The 18,755-nt window shown below is 50.7% G+C and overlaps 1 protein-coding gene across 3 annotated transcripts; it reads left to right on the forward strand.

The window, feature by feature from the left end:
- The first annotated feature begins 2,907 nt into the window (after positions 1 to 2,907).
- On the forward strand, positions 2,908 to 18,558 carry CTSB (cathepsin B). Of its 3 annotated transcripts, none has more exons than XM_058800767.1 (10): positions 2,908 to 3,018; positions 9,192 to 9,343; positions 10,630 to 10,715; positions 11,076 to 11,190; positions 11,777 to 11,895; positions 12,496 to 12,581; positions 14,440 to 14,586; positions 15,568 to 15,684; positions 16,648 to 16,776; positions 17,160 to 18,558. In XM_058800767.1, the coding sequence occupies exons 2-10, from the start codon at positions 9,218 to 9,220 to the stop codon at positions 17,255 to 17,257; spliced, it is 1,023 nt and encodes a 340-aa protein (XP_058656750.1). In that variant the 5' UTR covers positions 2,908 to 3,018; positions 9,192 to 9,217; the 3' UTR covers positions 17,258 to 18,558. The 3 variants fall into 3 exon arrangements, with proteins under 3 accessions (XP_058656750.1, XP_058656751.1, XP_058656752.1); XM_058800768.1 differs by lacking the exon at positions 2,908 to 3,018 and adding an exon at positions 5,817 to 6,000; XM_058800769.1 differs by lacking the exon at positions 2,908 to 3,018 and adding an exon at positions 5,973 to 5,992.
- The last annotated feature ends 197 nt before the right edge of the window (positions 18,559 to 18,755 follow it).

Genomic DNA, 18,755 nt, shown 5'->3' on the forward strand with positions numbered 1-18,755 from the left:
AGGGACACCTTTCACCATCCCAGGTTTCATCCAACCTGGCCTTGGACACTTCCAGGGACACAACAACTCCTCTGGGCATCCTGTGCCAGAGCATCCCCACCCTCACAGGGAACAATTCCTTCCCAATATCCCATCATAGCCATTGCCCCTTGTCCTGTCCCTCCATGCCTTGTCCCAAGTCCCTCTCCAGCTCTCCTGGAGCCCCTTTAGGCCCTGGAAGGGGCTCTGAGCTCTCCCTGGATCCTTCTCCTCTCCAGGTGAGCACCCCCAGCTCTCCCAGCCTGGCTCCAGAGCAGAGGGGCTCCAGCCCTTGGAGCATCTTATCTCAAAAACTATCAGCTTATCTCAAAAACTGACATGTTCTCAGTCCAAACCAGCTGCAATAGGGGCAGCAACTCTGACACTTCCCCAAAGAGAGCAGAAAGTCAGCAGCCTGTGCAAAGTTTTAGTTCATGCTTTCGTTTCTTGAAAAAGACACCAAATATTTGCAGGAGAAACAGGTGGCTGCTCCCTCCTGAGCAACCCACAGAGGACACCAGCAGAGCCTGAAGGATGGGACCCCTGGTGGCACAGAGCAAGGCAAAATAAAAGGTGTTTATGGGACTCCACTGGTTTAAAATCATTGTTCTGTGACTTCTGGGTGAAAACCTAGCTGGAAATAAGGAGGTGATAGGAGTTCAGAGGGAACTGACTGAGTTACTGGAATAAATCAGTGTTAAGTGATGTCCTGACTGACTGGAGGCACTGAGGCTTTTGGAGCTGGATTGTGCAAAGGGCAGGACAAAATCCAGGTTATTTCTCTTGTTTATGAGGTTTTATGCCAATAAAACCTCACAGACAACGTGGAAAACTGAAATCAACCTTCACAAGGAGAGCGAAGAAATCCTGTGGAGTCAGAGGGAAGTTAGGCAAATTGCAAGTGATTTTTTTAAAAACTATTTTAATTGTTAAAGCACAAATAAAAACATAGTGAAGGGGTGGTTAAATATTACATGCAAAGGCATGCAGTGGTCCAAGGGCCATTGCACACAGAGCACTGAAGAATAAAAACATTTAAACACATCAAAAACATCTCCAATTTTACTGCCCAAATACTGAGTTGTGTAGTCAGGTGTATTAAATGTTATTCTGATTTTTCTCATCACTTCACTAGGAAATCTTCTCAAACCAAAATCAATCTTTAAAATGTGAGTATGACCAAAGATTGATTGATATCAAAGGAAATGGGGAAAAAAGGAATATGCTCACTGGTTTTTGATTACTGATTATTTGTGGTTCCAGGCCACATAGTCTTTTCATTTCTGAGAATGGTGGGGAGTATAGCTTTTACCTCCTCCTCCTCCTCCTCACAGAGATGGGTGAGAAAATAATAATTTTAAAAAATGGCTTTTATCATTATAGATAAGTTTTAGTGTCACTGTGGTTTAGAACAGGGCTTGAAACTGGTTCCTGAGATGATTTTTCTGTTGTTCATATTCCTGAAAATTGGCCAAAATGAGGGGATAAGAGTTAGTCAGCACAGCAACATGGGGAAATATTTTTGCATTTCCAGATGAAAACTTCAAGGGATGCTGGCAGCACAGAGATGGAATGGAGACAGGATAGTGTTGGGGTGCAAGGAGGATGGAGTAGGAAAATTCGATGGGATGGAGGCAGGCTGGAGGAGGGAAGCAGGAGGATCACAGAACCCCAGAATGGTTTGGGTTGGAAGGGACCTTAAAGGTCATCTCATTCCACTCCCTGCCATGGGCAGGGACACCTTCCACTATCCCAGGTTGTTCCAAGCCCCATCCAGCCTGGCCTTGGACACTTCCAGGGATCCAGGGACAGCCACAGCTTCTCTAGGCAGCCTGTGTGATGCAAATGGAGTGGAAAAGGGATGGGTGTGGGATGCAGGAGGGTTTAGGAAGGATACAGGCAGGTTGGAGGAGGAAAACCAGGTAGGAGAGAGGCCAGCTGGAGGAGAGAAAGGGGAAGGAAAAGGTATAGAGGCAGGATGGAGATGGGATAACAAAGGTGGGATTCAGGAAAAATCCAGACAGGTTGCTGGAGGAAAACTAGATGGGATAGAGAGAGGATGGAGGAAGGAAACAGGAAGGATATGGATGGCATTAAGCAGGGATAAAGGTGGAATTGAGGAGGAATGCTGGCAGATTAAAAGATGAAAACAAAATGGGATGGAGCATGGCAGGAAGGGAGAAAGGCAGGAGGAAGGATGAAGGATGGGATGGCAGAGGGAGGAACACCTGTGTGATCGAGGAAGGCTGGGGGAGGAATACAGGTGGGCTGGAGGTGGAATTGAGGAAGGATGCAGGCAGGGTGGAGGTATGAAAACCAGGTGGGGTGAAGGAGGAGGGATGGAGGCAGAGCAGGGACGCAGGCAGGATGGTGGAAACTGCAGGAAGAGGGGCAGGGATGGAGGCAGAAGGGAAGCAGGCAGGAGGAAGGAGAGGAGGAAGGAGAGGAGGAAGGAGGGGAAGAAGAAGGGGAAGAAGAAGGGAAGGGGGGAAGCAGGCAGGATGAAGGAGGGGAGGAAAGAGGGGAGGAAAGAGAGGAGCAGCGATGGAGCCGGGATCAGGGCTAGATGGAGGAATGGATGGAAGCAAGGATGGATGGCTGGAAGCAGGGAGGGAGGGATGGAAGCAGGGATGAATGGATGGAAGCAGGGAGGGAGGGATGGAAGCAGGCAGGGATGCAAGCAGGGAGGGATGGATGGAAGGAGGCAGGGATGAATGGAATCAGGGATGGATGGAAGAAGGGAGGGAGGGATGGAAACAGGCAGGGATGGATGGAAGCAAGCAGGGATGGGTGGAAGCAGGCAGGGATGGATGGAAGCCGGGATGGATGGAAGCAGGAGGGAGGCGGGCTCTCGGGGCGGGCAGCCGGCAGGATGCTGTCACACCGGGGGCGGGCCGGCGGGGATGACTCAGCCTCCGGGAGCTGCCCCGGCCGCGATCACCGAGCGGGGCCGTGAGCGCCGCTGAGAGCCGGGGACGCGCACAAGGGGCGGCAGGAGCGGTAAGGGAGGGGATGCTCAGGGACAGGGGGCCCGGAAAATGGGGCACATCCTTACAGGGCTCCGTGAGGGCCGCGGAACACCCGCAGGGACAGCAGCGGCAGCAGCGTCCCCCGCTTTTTCCAGCGGCGTTTTTGGGGGATTTTTGTCCGGGATGCGCAATGCGGGGTGAGCGAGGGGGTTGCGCTGCGGCGGAGGTTGTGGCAGGGAAAATGAGCGCTCGGAAGGCATCAAAACCTTCAAGGAAGGTCACGGGAGGAGAGAGGAAGCCTTGTTTTCATGGTAGAGACAGGAAAAACAGCGCAGCCCTGGTCGTCAGCTGACGCCGAGCTCGGTTTGGCACGCCGGGAGCATCCCGTGATGCAAACCCAGCCTGGGTTTGGACAGGACCATGGCTTGGGAATGGCGATGGAAAAGCTGCCATGGGCTCCTCCGGCCTGGAATGAATCCCTCATCCCCGTATCCCACTCCCAGGGATGCTGTGAGGGCACGGTGATGTAGCAAAGATCGCTTCCTTATGGCATTTCCCTCGAAATCTCCTGTCCTGCCGTAGCACGGGGTGTCTGGGGCTTGTGCAAGACTCTGGTTTAGGGATTGGTTTGTAAGAATAACAGGAAGAAAAAAGAAAAATCAGTGCAGCTTCATTTGGGAGGAATCTTGTGCTTTCTGTGCATGTAAGCTGCAGAGGTGAGTGCTGCAGCTTGGCTCAGGAGGGAATTATTTTGTCAGATACAGAACAGCCCGGTCTAGTAGGATTGAAATTAGATGACCTTTAGGATCTCTTCCAACCCAAACCTTCCTAGGATTCTGTTACCTGACCTGTATTAGCGATCTGGCTTTGCTAGAAGGGAATAAACACAGGGAGGAGCACGTCATGTTGTTTTTATTTCTCGATGAAAATACAATTCCAGCTCTGGTAATGCAGAGAGAGCTGTAATGAATGCAGGTTTGGTGCTGCCGAGCTCACCTGGTGACGCAGCAGGCTGAGCTAGAGCTGGAGCTGCAGCTGAGCCTTTCTGGGCTGGCTTTGTTGTGGCTTGGAGTCACAAGCCCTGGCAAAGAGAACAAAGGACAGAGCTGGGCCCGGGCTAAGGGCTGGTGCTGAGCAGGACACATGATTTGGGCTGTGCTGAGCATCGCTGGAGGGCTGGGGGGTGTTGTGGAAGGGAGGGTGGGACAGCTTTTACCTTCCCAGAGCCTTGGAGAAGGTGTGGATGGCTCCTTGGAGAAGGAAGGTGTGGATGCTCCCTTGGAGAAGGAATGTGTGGATGGCTCCTTGGAGAAGGTGTGGGTGTCCCCTTGGAGAAGGAAGGTGTCGGTGCCTCCAAGGAGAAGGAGGAAGGTGTGGATGGCTCCTTGGAGAAAGGAGGTGTGGATGGATCCTTGGAGAGGGAAGGTGTGGGTGCCTCCTTGGAGAAGGTGTGGATGCCTCAGTCTGTGCCTGCAGGGGGTTGGCCCAGACGCTGCAGCAGGAGCTGGGAGATGCTTCAGGGCTGTGACTTATCTGTGGTCTGACCTGCCCGGGCTGAGTCATGTGAGCTGGGCTCTGAACAGCCGGTTTGGGGGTTGGGTTGGTGCTTTTTTTCCTTGAATAAAGTTAAGTGGGACTTGTGGGCTTTGTTTTGGGGTAGGAGAGCTTTGTGGTGCAAAGGTGAAGGGATTTGCTGCTGTGGGCACTGAATGTGTGTCAGCCTTGGCTGCTGGAGGGTGATGTGGGATCCTGCTGAGGGCTGGGATATCAGGATCTCTGCTGGTCAGAGTGACTCTTGAGATAGGTAGAAGTCTCTTTTTCCCAGTGTTGAAGGAGTCAGGATTCTTCTGTTCTCATTCTCAAGGTTGCTTATTGTTTCTTATTTATAACATTCTTTCTCTGGCCTGCTGAGGTCTGTCTGGCAGGTCAGGTTGAGACACACTGCCTGCCCTTGTGTTATCTTTTATACTAAAAACTACATGTACATTATTTACCATAACTTCCCAATACCTAACACCTATGTTAGACAGGGAGTTTCTACCTTAAACCAATCCAAAAGTGCCAGCATCACCCAGAACATGGAGGCTGAGAAGAAGAAGAAGGACAGGGTACGCCCAAATTGCTCCATCTTGGGACCCTGAGCCCCCATTCTAAAACCCCAAAAATCTATTTTTCACCCCGTGACAAACTAACTATTATTCTACTTAAACTCTCTTGACTTGTAATTCTTCATAGAAAGGTGATAATTTGCTCCAGGGGTCAAAATCAAAGGCACAGGTGTCTGTGCCAGGGTCTCTGAGCCCCCTGGGCAGGGCTCGAGCCATCCAAGACAGCCAGAGAGTTGGATGGGTTTCTGACAGGATTTGATTATCAAAGAGCTCTGTCCAGGAGAGAACAGTTGATACTGTAAAAAAAAAAAAAAAGAAATTTGAAAACATATATGATGATGATGATAATAATAATAGCAGATAATGACAACTTCACCCTTTCATTACAAAACCAAAAAGGTTAAAAAACTTCTGTTTATTGCAATTGGAATTGTTAACATTTTAATAATAATAATAATAATAATAATAATAACAACAACAATATAGTAGATAATTACAACTTCATCCTTTCATTACAAAACCAAAAAGGTTAAAAAGCTTCTGTTTATTGCAATTGGATTTTTTAACATTTTCAATAATGATGATGATGTATCAGTTTAGGGGGGCTGCCCTGGCTGCCCGATCTGCTCAGGAGGGATGGGGATGGCTCTGGGCTGGTGTCTCCTCCTCCTCTGCGGCAGCACAGAGGGCTGTGGGTGGATGCTGCAGCACCAGCACAGCCACAGCCCTGGGGCTGCTCTCCTCCCTCGCAGGCTGCAGCTGCTCTGAGCAGCTCCTCTCTGCAGAGCCTTCGGCCTCGCTGCCTCCTCCTCGCTGGGACACTCAGCTGCCCCAAATTTCCTCTTTCTGAGCGACCAGCTGGCTGAATCCTGAGTGTCCTGTCCCACGCAGGGGCAGGTATGGTGGTGGGTGTTTATTTCTTGTTTATTGCTTGCTCATCCTTCAAGAAGTGGCACGAGCAGATGCTTTGGAGCTCAAAGTATTCCCTGCTCTCAGTCCAAGGGAAGATGGGGGGACATCAGGGGCTCTTTGCGGGCGCCAAACATCCTCCTGCCACCTGGGGAATCCTGCAGGGTGAAGCTGACCTCTTATTTCTGTTTCCAGGCTGCTGGGATGGGAGCTGTGTGAGGATCAACCTCAGCCAGGGTTATCCTGAAGCTGAGGCACCTCTGGAGATGTTGTGGGGTACAAAGGGAAAGGATCTGCTGGGGTTCCTGGGGAAGCTCCTCTGCCCTGTTTGCTGTGCATGAATTGGGGGGCAGATGTTGGGGTGCAGCAGCTGTGATGCAATTTTGGTTTTTTGGGGCTGCTGCTGTGGGGTTTGAACGGCCCTGAGGTTTGAGTGTGAGGAGGAGATAGCGGTGCTGGGGGAAGCGCAGTGTGATAACGCTGCCAGGGGAAGTTTTGCTGCTCAGATCAGCTGGGGCAGAGGGGCTGAGGGAGGAAAGCAGCAGCTTTTTGTCACTGTAGGGTCTCTGGGGTTCTTGTGGTTGTGCTGCATGTGACCCATGGCCGGTGGGAATCTGTCCTGCCAGTCCCGTACCTGTGCCCTATTTATAGCCCTGCTGTACACAGGATAATGCCAGGGAGAAGGGGGGGTTAGGGAGGAAGAAATCCCACGGGGGTGAAGATTTCCCTTTCCTTTTCCAGACACCTGATCTTGGCTGTCAGCTCCCACCACTCTAAACTTCCCATTGGAGACCTCGTAGAGTAATAGAAAGGTTTGGGGTGGAAGGGATGTTTAAAAAATTTAATTCCAACCTCTCTGCCATGGGCAGGGACATCTTTAACTATGTATTTTAACTGTATATCAGGTTGCTCAGAGCCCTGTCCAACCTGACACTGAATGTTTTTTGGGATGGGGCATCCCCCATCTCTTGGCAACTTGTTCCCTCACAGGGAAGGATTCCTTCCCAATATCCCATCCATCCCTGCCCTCTGGCAGTGGAAGCCATTCCCTGTGTCCTGTCCCTCCATCCCTTGTCCCCAGTCCCTCTCCAGCTCTCCTGGAGCCCCTTTAGGCCCTGGAAAGGGCTCTGAGCTCTCCCTGGAGCCTTCTCTCCAGGCTGAATACCCCCAGCTCTCTCCTGACCCACAGGGAGGCTCCATGCCCACAAGAGGAGTTTTTTTGGGTGTTTTTTTTTTGCCTCAAGAGCCATCTGGCTCCCAGCTAGTTGCTTTGCTGGGTTTGCTGGCCCTGGGCCACGTCCATGGTGCAGATGCAAAGCAGCAGAGCTGAAACTCTGCCTCTTCCAGGGGAAACTGCTGGGATCTATTTTCACTTTGGTTTTGGGTTGCCTGGAGAGCGTGGTCTGGTAACCTGAGGCTGGGAGGTGTCGTCCTGTCCCTGTCCCTCAAAAGCTGGGTGTGAGCAGCCCATCAGTGCCTGGCAGGGTGGTTTTCAGCCTGTCAGCAGATTTACAAACATCCTGCTGCAAGAAAAAATGTGTAATCATGTGACTTCTGGCCTCAAAAACACCTTCTGCCTCTGCTATGGGAAAATACCGAGTTGACTGCAGGAAGTACAGAGGGTTGTGGGGTTTGATGTTTTTGTGTGTGTGCATTTTTTTCAATTATTTTTATGAGATTTTTCATTTAAAAGGTGCTTCAGCTCAGGCTGGTTACCTGCAGGCTTTCTGTGGCCTGTTGTGGGCAAAGAGCTCAGTTGTATTGTAGTGTATATTTATTCTCCTGGGTGTAACCTCCTGTGTAAACAGGGGAGCACAGCCAGCAAGTCCCTTGCCTGCAGAAACCTTTAAGCAAGAAAATACCCATGAAACCCCTGAAAAATATACATAAAACCCCTTCAAAGAGCTGATATTTAGGAGTGGGAAGACCCAAGTGCTGCTGAAATTCAGCTTTTTTTATGGGTGTCCTGCTGAAAGCACAAAGCAGGGGGAACAAAATAAATAAATGGTGGAAGGAGGAGTGGGAAAAGAGAAAAAAAGCCCCTTTATACAGCAAGCTGCAGCCTCCTGGGCTCACTGCTGGCAGAAAGTAGGACACTCCTGCTGGGTTTTCTTCTCTGGAAAGGCTAAACTTGGCTGGGAGTGGGTGGAAGCAGCCAGCAGGGAGGTGTGAGTGTGTGTGGCTCCATCCCCATGCCCTGCTCATCCAGCAGGAGCTGTGTGTCCGGTTTAAAGCCGGGCTTGCAAAGGTGATTACACCTTCAGCTGGCTGAGCTGAGCAGGAATTAAGGCCTGAATGTCTCTGCTGGGGAGGATCTGAGGGCTTGGGGTGGATGTGGGGCTGCTGGGAGGGTTTGGGGGAGGAGGAGGAGGGTGCCCTGGTGTGTTTGCAGAGATAAAGGAGCTCGTGTTGTGTCTGAGTCAGGCTTGAGAACGTGGAACAAGCGGCTGGTGGCGCTGGGAGTAAATTTGAAGTTGGGCAATTTGATGTGAATTAGGTTAAAGGGGAGAGCAGGGAAATCACAGAGCCTTGGGGTGTCTGTGGGCTGCATGGGAGGCTGTGCTCCTTTCTTTTCTGCTTTTCCTCTGTGTCTCTGACCCCCAAAATGGGGCTTTCCTCATTCCCTGCACCTCCCTGGGGAAAAGCCCCAGTGGGAGAGGAGCAGAGGATGGCAGCTCTGGTGCATGCTGACCCCCCTGTAAATGGACAGGGGGTCATACCAGGGGCTGTGACACCCCCAGGGCATGGGGATGGCCAAAATGAGTCTTTTAAAATGTAATTTGGAGTAGTATCTTTAAAGGGAAGAGCAGGGCTTATATCAAATCCCATGCCTGAAGTTTGGTGTGGAGATGGGATGTCGCTTGTTCCTTCTCGTGCTCCTTATTCTCCGTTGTTGTGGAAGTAAACACAGATTTTAATACCCTCTAAATCCCTTGGATCTGCTTCAAAAGGTATTTTCCTGCTGCTGCTAATCCTGCAGTGGTCAACAAACAAGGTTGCCTTGTCTGATTTCTCCTGAGCTGCAGTGGGGGGGGGTTCTTGCTCTGTTCCTGTGTCTCTCTCCTGATCTTTGGGGCAAATGGGGATCTGCAGGGATCTGGTGCAGCCACACACTTTATCCTCCCACGTGTTGCTGCAGCTGAGCTCACCCTGGGGATGTCCCAACACTGCTGCAATGTGTCTGCAGGTGGGGTGTCCTGTTCAGCAGCCAAGATGTGGCCGCCCGTGTCCCTCCTGTGTGTCCTGGTGGCCTTCGCCAACGCTCGCAGCATTCCTTACTTCCCTCCCCTCTCTGATGACCTGGTCAACCACATAAACAAGCTCAACACCACCTGGAAGGTGAGTACTGGGCTGATTTGGGGTTGTTTTTGGGGGGAGGCATTGCTGACATGCTCTCTGTGGGATTCAGTGGCTGGGATTTGGGAGCGTCACCGTGGTGGTGACAGAGATCCAGCCTTAGTCCCAGCTGGATTCTCCAATGAGGTGATGCTCTCAGGGGTTCCTGCAGTGGCAGGAACTGTGGAGCTCCTCCTTGGAGCAGGGCAGGATGAATTTGTGGAATAGGAGCTGCTGGTTCTTTGCTTTTTATTTCTTACTGAGGTTGAGATTGAAAGTGCTCGAGATGGTATTTTGTGTTCGGACTCAGATGTTTATTATTTCTTTCCTATGTCACAGTCTCCCAAGCTGTGTGTTCTACAGCATTTCATCAACAAGCTACAAAATGGCCTTGTGTCTTTCTCTTTAAGGTCTTTAAAGGAAAAACTATCTAATTAAGAAATGACACTTAAATTATTTTCATTTTTAACTCAGTAACTAATCACTTGTTTCCCACAATGAGGACTTTTCTCTCTAATTACAAAATACTACTCAAACCCATGAAGAGGAAGGTGAAGAAGAAGGATTAGCCTCTGCCTTAAAACCTCTATCTTGCTTCACATATTATTATTATTATTATTATTATTATTATTATTATTATTAATAATAATAATAATAATAATACTAACAACAACAACAATATTCTAAAACACTAAACTCCCAAGTTTTCCACCACATGATATTACACACTTGTAATCAAACTACACACTCATAATCAAACTCCACACCCATAATCTCAGTTCTATCATTCCATTTTGGAAGCTTCCTCCACAGCCTCAGGTCAAATGCAGTGTTCTCCTGGGAGGCAGATCTGTCAGCACAGAAATTCTCAGCATGCAAGGTTCCAACATCTCCTCCCCCTCTTGTTTGAACCATGAACACTACTTTGACAGCTTTGTCAAACCTCTGTTGGACACACTGAGAAGTAGAGGAGGAGATGGAATTATGTAAAAGTAGGAAACTGCAGGAGGCTGGAAACAAGCAGGGAATGTCCAGTTATTGGTGACCTGACCCTCCTTGGCCAGTTTGCTGTGTCCAAAGCCCTGAGCTGGACCTTTCTAGTCCTGATTAACTGATCCTGAGCTGTGTTGTGTGTCTGTAGGTGCTTGGCTCTTGGCCCCTGGGCTTTGCAGCAAGTGTCAGACTCTGGCTGGGGTTCAGGGAGCTCTGGAGCACCAAGCTGTGATCCCAGAGATGCTCTTGGTGGCTCTGGAGAGTCCTGTCCCAATTCTGTGTGTGTCTCTCCCCAGGCAGGGCACAACTTCCACAATGCTGACATGAGCTATGTGAAGAAGCTCTGTGGCACCTTCCTGGGTGGGCCCAAGCTCCCTGAGAGGTGAGTGCAGGGAGGGGAAGGTGAAGCTCCAGTAAAAGTTCTGTGCATCCTTCATGAGCAACTGGAGTGGGTGAGGGGCTCGCCTGGTGGGGTGGACACTGTTCATGGGATTAAGCACACGTGAGGGGAAAATCCATCCTGTGTCCTGCCAGACTCTTGGCCAGTTGTGCAGTTTGTTCTCCTTGAAAATGAACACTCCAGGCGAGCTGCTGACCTGCTCTGAGGACAGCATAAGTATTTGTGCTCCTTCAGTGAGCAAATAACACAAACTTCCTCCAGGCCACCTTCAGGGGAGGCTGGAGAGTGCACCCTGTCATGGTTCACTGGTGTTCCTGAGACAGGGTTTCCCTCTCCTCTCAGGGTGGATTTTGCTGCAGATGTGGAGCTGCCGGATAACTTCGACTCGCGGACGCAGTGGCCCAACTGCCCCACCATCAGTGAGATCAGAGACCAGGGCTCCTGTGGCTCCTGCTGGGTGAGGACAGGGGAAATTTAGTGTTGTGTTCATAAAATTTACTAACCCAGACCTTTGTATTTGCTGCTGAACCCCCTGCCATGGACAGGGACAACTCCCACTATCCCAGGTTGCTCCAAGCCCTGTCCAACCTGGCCTTGGACACTTCCAGGGATCCAGGGGCAGCCACAGCTTCTCTGGGCAACCTCTGCCAGGGCCTCCTCACCCTCACAGGGAACAATTCCTTCCCAATATCCCATCCATCCCTGCCCTCTGACACATTCCCTGTGTCCTGTCCCTCCATCCCTTGTCCCCAGTCCCTCTCCAGCTCTCCTGGAGCCCCTTTAGGCCCTGGAAGGGGCTCTGAGCTCTCCCTGGATCCTTCTCTTCTCCAGGTGAGCTCTCCCAGCCTGGCTCCAGAGCAGAGGGGCTCCAGCCCTTGGAGCATCTCCGTGGCCCTTAGTGAGAGTACACTGAGATCCTGCAATGTCTGAGCTCCTGGGTGCCTTCTCCCAGCCACGCCATGCTTGCTGCTCTCATTTCCAGGAGGTTTCCTGGTTTCTCTCCCCTGGCTGAGCTCTAATGTATGTTTTGGGGTTGCCCTCAGGCTTTTGGCGCCGTGGAAGCGATTTCAGACCGGATCTGTGTCCACACCAACGCTAAGGTCAGTGTGGAGGTCTCCGCTGAGGACCTGCTGTCGTGCTGTGGCTTCGAGTGCGGCATGGGGTGAGCTGCTCCTGGTCCTTGTGCTCCTGGGAGGTGGTTGGGAGGAGCAGGGGCAGACCCTGGAGGTGCCTTTGTTACCTCCTTTAGGAGCACAGAACTCCTCCAGAGGTTTGTGCTGTGGATGAGGGAGTTGGGTGGGAACATAAATCACATAAAGGTCATTCCGGGGGCTGGGACACATCCTGCCCCCAGCATAGTGGGTGCTGATGGCTGCAAGCACTTAATGATGCTCTCCAGCACAGAGGTGGCAGCTGCCAAAGCCAAAGGAAGGGTCTTTTCTTAGTGCCAGATCTTGGTTTTCAGGCACAAGCCTTTTGCCTGTGGCTTTCCGAGTTGTTGAGGGTAGGGAGTTGGGTCTCCAAGTCCTCCCTGCTGCTACCAGCTCAGGGACCTGGTAATGAGGCACTTTGGGATTTGGATGCTCTTACCTCCTTGCCTGAGGCCTTGGTGTCTCAAGGCAGATCCTGGGGAAGAAAAGAGCAGACTAGAAAAAGGTTTAATATGCCCCAACCTTCCTTTGAACCATCCCAGGCTGGCTCCATTCCCTTGCCTCTCCCAGAATGGGATGGCTGGGGCTGGAGCTGGTGCCTCTCCCCCCAGGTGCAATGGTGGTTACCCCTCTGGTGCTTGGAGGTACTGGACAGAGAGGGGCCTCGTGTCCGGGGGTCTCTACGATTCCCACGTGGGTAAGTCCTGGCTGATTCCCTTGGGGAAGCAGGGAGGAGCAGCTCTGCTTGCTTAAAGTTCATGGGTTTTGGGACCCTTCTCTCCTGGTCTGAATCCTTGTGGCTGCTCCCTCCTTCAATTCAAACACCTCTGCAGTCCCAGCTGGCTGCCCCTGCCCCCATGGCTCCTTCCTTTGGGACAAAGGTCCTTGAGCAGCACCCAGAGGCAGGAGGCCATCTGGGAAGGGAGCCAGGAGCCCTCAACACACCCCCAAGACTCCTGTTTCCATAGCAGGAATGAATCAGGCCGTGAATTTTGTGCTGTTGCTGGTTTTGAACCAGTTCACTACGCTTTGGATGAGGTCAGGAGTGTTCCTGATGTATTCCCCCTTCAAAAAATAACTTCCAGACTGGAACCCTCTGCCTTCTCCTTGTCATGACCATCAACTGGTTCATGTTTCCACCTTTTCCATCACCATTTGGAGAGGGAGGTGGTGGGAAACACGTTTTTCATGGAAGGAACACCTCCTGCACCCCACTAATTTGTGAGGTTCCCGGGGCAGAAAGTCTTTTCCTTGGGTTTCTGCTGCTTTCTCCAGCATGGCTATTGGGATCTCTGGGGACAGCCAGTTGATGTCACCTCTGTCCTGGACAGGCTGCTGGCCCTACTCCAGCCCTCAACACACCCCCAAGGCTCCTGTTTCCATAGCAGGAATGAATCAGGCTGTGAATTTTGTGTTGTTGCTGGGTTTTGAACCAGATCACTGCACTTGGAATGAGGTCAGGAGTGTTCCTGATGTGTTCCCCCTTCAAAAAATAACTTCCAGACTGGAACCGCCTGTCATGACCATCAACTGGTTCATGTTTCCACCTTTTCCATTACCATTTTGGAGAGGGAGGTGGTGGGAAGCAGGTTTGATGGGAAACACGTTGCTCATGGAAGGAAAACCTCCTGCAACCCATTAATTTGCGAGGCTCCTGGAGCAAAAAGGCTCTTTCCTTGGGTTTCTGGTGCCTTCTCCAGCATGGCTGTTGGGATCTTCTGGGACAACAATTTGATGTCACCTCTGTCCTGGACAGGCTGCTGGCCCTACTCCATCCCTCAACACACCTCCCAAGGCTCCTGTTTCCATAGCAGGAATGAATCAGTTGCTGGTTTTGTGTTGTTGATGGTTTTGAACCAGTTCACTATACTTTGGATGAGATCCTGACATGTTCCCCCTTCAAAAAATAACTTCCAGACTGGAACCCTCTGCCTCCCCCTGTCATGACCATCAGCTAGTTCACGTTTCCACCTTTTCCATCACCATTTGGAGAGGGAGGTGGTGGGAAACAACTCTGGTGGGAAACATGTTGCTTATGGACGGAAGACTTCCTGCACTCCACTAATTTGTGAGGTTCCTGGGGCAAAAAGTCTCTTTCCTGGGGCTTCTGCTGCTTTCTCCAGCGTGGCTGTCAGGATCTCTGGGGGCAACCAGTTGATGTCACCTCTGTCCTGGACAGGCTGTCGGCCCAACACCAGCCCTCAACACACCCCCAAGGCTCCTGTTTCCATAGCAGGAGTTAATCAGGCTGTGAATTTTGTGTTGTTGCTGGGTTTGAACCAGTTCACTGCACTTTGGATGAGGTCCTGACTTCCAGACTGGAACCTTCTGCCTCCCCCTGTCATGACCATCAGCTGGTTCACGTTTCCACCTTTTCCATCACTATTTAGAGAGGGAGGTGGTGGGAAGCGGGTTTGTTGGAAAACATGTTGCTCATGGAAGGAAGACCTGCACCCCAGTGATCTGTGGGGTTCCTGGGGCTTCTGGTCCCTTCTCCAGCATGGCTGTCGGGATCTTTGGGGACAACCAGTTGATGTCACCTCTGTCCTGCACAGGCTGCCGGCCCTACTCCATCCCACCGTGCGAGCACCACGTGAACGGCACCCGCCCCCCCTGCACTGGGGAAGGAGGGGGCACCCCCAGGTGCAGCAGGCACTGTGAGCCTGGCTACTCACCCTCATACAAGGAGGACAAGCACTATGGTAAGGGAGGTGGGCTCCAGAGCTGCTCCTCGTGGTACCTGGGGGGGGTGGGCAGGATTGAACCCGTTCCTTGTCACAGACGTGTTTTATGAAAAATCCTTTCCTTAGGATTTTTCCTCCTGAGAAGCTGAGAGGCCTCAGGAACAAAATGTAAACATTGATTATCTGCTGCTGTGGAATGCATCAGGTGGATCTGTGATTGGTCTCATGTGGTTGTTTGTAATTAATGGCCAATCACAGCCCAGCTGTCCAGACTGTTTCAGTCACAAACTGAGACATTCCTTGTTATCATTCCTTTTCTATTCTTATCCAGCCTTCTGATGAAATCCTTTCCTCTATTCTTTTAGTATAGCTTTAATATATATCATAAAATAATAACTCAAGCCTTCTGAAACATGGAGTCAACATTTTCATCTCTTCCCTCATCCTAAGACTCCTGTGAACACCACCACAGTTCCTGGTGGGTTTTTCTCCTGTGCCCTGTCCCTGGTGGTCCTGGAGCAAAGCTGAGTGTGGCAGATGCACAATTTGTGTTTGCTGAGGCTCAGCTGGGAAGGGGGAACTGGTGGAACTGGTTGGAGGCCTTGAGGTGCACGTGGATGGCTTGAGGAGTATGGTGTCAAAGCCACCTCCAAGTCTCCTTGGCAGCCCTGCACATTTAGGATAATCCAGCTGTTTCTTGGAGATTTGTCTTCACCTTGAGTGTTTTGGGTTTTGAAAAGGAGAATGTACAAGGGGAAAATGTCCCTTCCCACTAAAGTTGTCTGGAATAGGTCTTTGGGAACAGAATAGGACTCAGATTAAATAATTCCTTCTAGAAGAGGGGTGGCTGGAGCCCACCTTTCATGCTGGCTCTGTCAGTCCCTCTGGAGCTGCTAGGTTTGGATTTAACCTGAATTTAAGTGCAAGAGGCCTCCTGCAGGGTCACACTGAGCCATCCTGTGTGGCCTATCCTAATGGTGGGAATTCTTTTCCTTATAGGCATCACATCCTACGGAGTCCCTCGCAGTGAGAAGGAAATCATGGCTGAGATCTACAAGAACGGCCCAGTGGAAGGAGCCTTCATTGTCTACGAGGATTTCCTGATGTACAAATCTGGTGAGCAGCACCACTAGGGCTGTGGGGGGAGAGTTTCAACCTGGGGTCCCTCTTTTGTGGCCCTGGTCTTTCTTCTCCAGTCTTGGAGATCTTAACGTCACACCTGAGTATCTGCTGTGGCAAAGACATGGGCAGGTGCCACCTCCTGTGTCCATAGCAAGAGGAATCAGTTCTTGGGATTGGATCAGCCCTAATGGGAAGCACCCCAAATTCCAGCTGGCAGCAGCAGCTCAGATTTTAGGACCTCAAAACTCTTGTTGTGAACTGGCTTTGAGCCCCTTGGGGAATGTCTCTGGGTGTCCTGTGTGCTCTGAGCATCAGTCATAGAATCATGGAATGGTTTGGGTGGGAAGATAATGATTAAAAAATCTTCTCATTCCAATCCCTGCCATGGGCAGGGACACCTTCCACTATCCCAAGTTGATCCAAGCCCCATCCAGCCTGGCCTTGAACACTTCCAGGGATCCAGGGGCAGCCACAGCTTCTCTGGGCACCCTGTGCCAGGGCCTCCCCACCCTCCCAGGGAAGAATTTCCTCTTAACACCCAACCTAAATCTCCCATCTTTTAGTTTAAAACCTTTCCCTTCTGTCCTGTTGCTATCTCCCCATGCAGAACTCCTTCCTCCTTCCTCCTCTGCACTAAGTTTCAGGTTCACGTTTAACCAAAATTAATAATACTAAATAATTATATAATCTTATAATAAATAGTATTAATTATATATTTTATATGTTATTGTTTATAATTTCATAATTATATATGTTATAATATGTTATTGTTTATAATTTTATGATAATGATATAATTTTATAATAAATTTTATTATTTATAATATAATTTTTTTAAAATTTTGTATATATTATTAATCTCAGCCACTCTGGGCTTTGTTGCCACCAGGCTGTGAGCACTCTGTGGTGTGGACAGGCAGTGCCCTGTTGACATTTTGGGGTGTTTTTCCCCTTGCAGGGGTCTACCAGCACGTGTCTGGGGAGCAGGTGGGAGGCCACGCCATCCGAATCCTGGGCTGGGGCGTGGAGAACGACACTCCCTACTGGCTGGTGGCCAATTCCTGGAACACCGACTGGGGGGAGAACGGTGAGAGCCTCAGGGAACCTTCCCTGCCCCATTTCCCCACACCATTCCCCTCCACCCGCAATTCCCACCCCATTTCCCTACCCCATTCCCTTCCACCCGCAATTCCCATCCCATTTCCCCACCCCATTCCCCTCTACTGGCAATTCCCACCCCATTCCCTTCCACCAGCACTTCCCGCCCCCGTTTTTCCACCCCATTCCTCTCCACCAGCAATTCCAACCCCATTCCCTTCCACCAGCACTTCCCGCCCCCGTTTGTCCACCCCATTCACCTCCACCAGCAATTCCAACCCCATTCCCTTCTACCAGCAATTCCCACCCCATTTCCTGCCCCATTCCCCTGGGATGGATGGAGAGGATGATTTTTTTTGTGTGTTCTCCCAGGTTTCTTCAAGATCCTTCGAGGAGAGGACCACTGTGGCATTGAGTCCGAGGTTGTGGCTGGCATCCCCAGGACGGAGCAGTACTGGAAGAGGATGTAACTCCGATCAAACCACAAATAATCCTGAGTCCCTGATGCTTTTAACTGATAGTGGGTTGGGTGCAGAGACCCTCCCTTCTAAAAGAGACTCTAGTTCAGGTTACTTTATTAAAGCTTTTTATCTTTTCTTTTTTTTTTCCAATTTTTGTTCCTTTTTTTTTTTTTTTTTTTTTTCTTTTTAAAATTTTTGGGTTTTTATTTTTAAATTTGTACGTTGGGGCTGGAGGTGGAGCTGCTTTCTGCCAAGCTCCTCCTTCTGGTGGGTCACAGCAGGACACTGGGCATTCCCTGCTCAGAGGACTGCTGGAGAACCAAATTCCTCTTGGAATTTGGTTAGCCTGGACCCCTTCCAGCCCAGTTTGCCGCTGGGAGGGCAGGAAGCAGCAGCTTTGTGCTGGGATTAGGGACTTGGTGGGGCAGCAGAGGTGGATGCTGCAGGAAAGCCATGGCCACGGGGGATTTGTGCACCCCCAGATGGGTTGATCTGACTGTTAGCACCCAAAACAAGCAGGGAAGAATTTCCTGTGAGTGTGTGCCTTGATTTGGCTAATTTTAGACCTATTAATGAGCAAACTACTGATGAACTTGCTGTGGGGGTGGCTCTGGCTAGAGCTGCCTGCACCAAGTCCCTCGTGCATCGCCTGCTCTGCTCCATTCTCCTGGCTTCTCAAACCACTTCTTCCTCAGCTGTTCACTGACTTTATCTGCTGTAGTCTGGGGTTATTGATGCTGGGGAAGGGCCTGGCTGGAGCTCCATGAGCCTCTGATCAAATATCCTGCAAGCATCTGGGAGGGAGCTGGGAAAGAGCAAAGCCCTCCTCCTGCATGGCTGAGCAGCTTGGTGTGTGCAGGTCATGCCTGGGCAAGGGTGCAGTGCCCAAATTTGGGGTGCTTTGGGGCTGCAGGTGCTGGATGCTGAGCTGAGGGATGGTTCCCAAGTCTGCTGCAGGGAGCTCAAGCAGATGCTTGGTGGCGTCTCAGTAAATTTGACACAATTAAAGCATTTTTTTCTTGACATTAGGGAAGGTAAAAACCCTTATTTTTGTTACTGAGGGGAGGTAATAGGTTGTGTACAGGAGGAATCATGTGATTTGCCAATACACTAATATAGCAAAGAGCTTTTATTTTAATTTTAAAGCACAAAATCTATTAGTGACCTGAGGCTATGGGTCAGAGATGTGTGAAGCAGGCTCTCCATGCACTGTAAAATAGCCCCTTACCTCTGCTTGCTCAGGCACCAGTGAGGCAGAGCTGTGCTGTATTTGGCTGGAACACCTGTGCCAATAAATGATTTCTCCAGTGTCCTGGCTCCTGGCTCTTGGTTGCTTCTGCCACCTCAGATGGTTGGGGTGGAAGCCAAGTGAGGCCCTTCTGACTTCAGAGAATGGTTTGGGTTGGGAGGGACCGTAAAGATCATCCAGTGCTACCCCCTGCCATGGGCAGGGACACCTTCCACTGTCCCAGGCTGATCCAAGCCCTGTCCAGCCTGGACTTGGACA

The sequence above is a fragment of the Ammospiza caudacuta genome, chromosome 3, assembly GCF_027887145.1.
Source record: "Ammospiza caudacuta isolate bAmmCau1 chromosome 3, bAmmCau1.pri, whole genome shotgun sequence".
In the NCBI taxonomy this organism is placed as follows: domain Eukaryota; kingdom Metazoa; phylum Chordata; class Aves; order Passeriformes; family Passerellidae; genus Ammospiza; species Ammospiza caudacuta.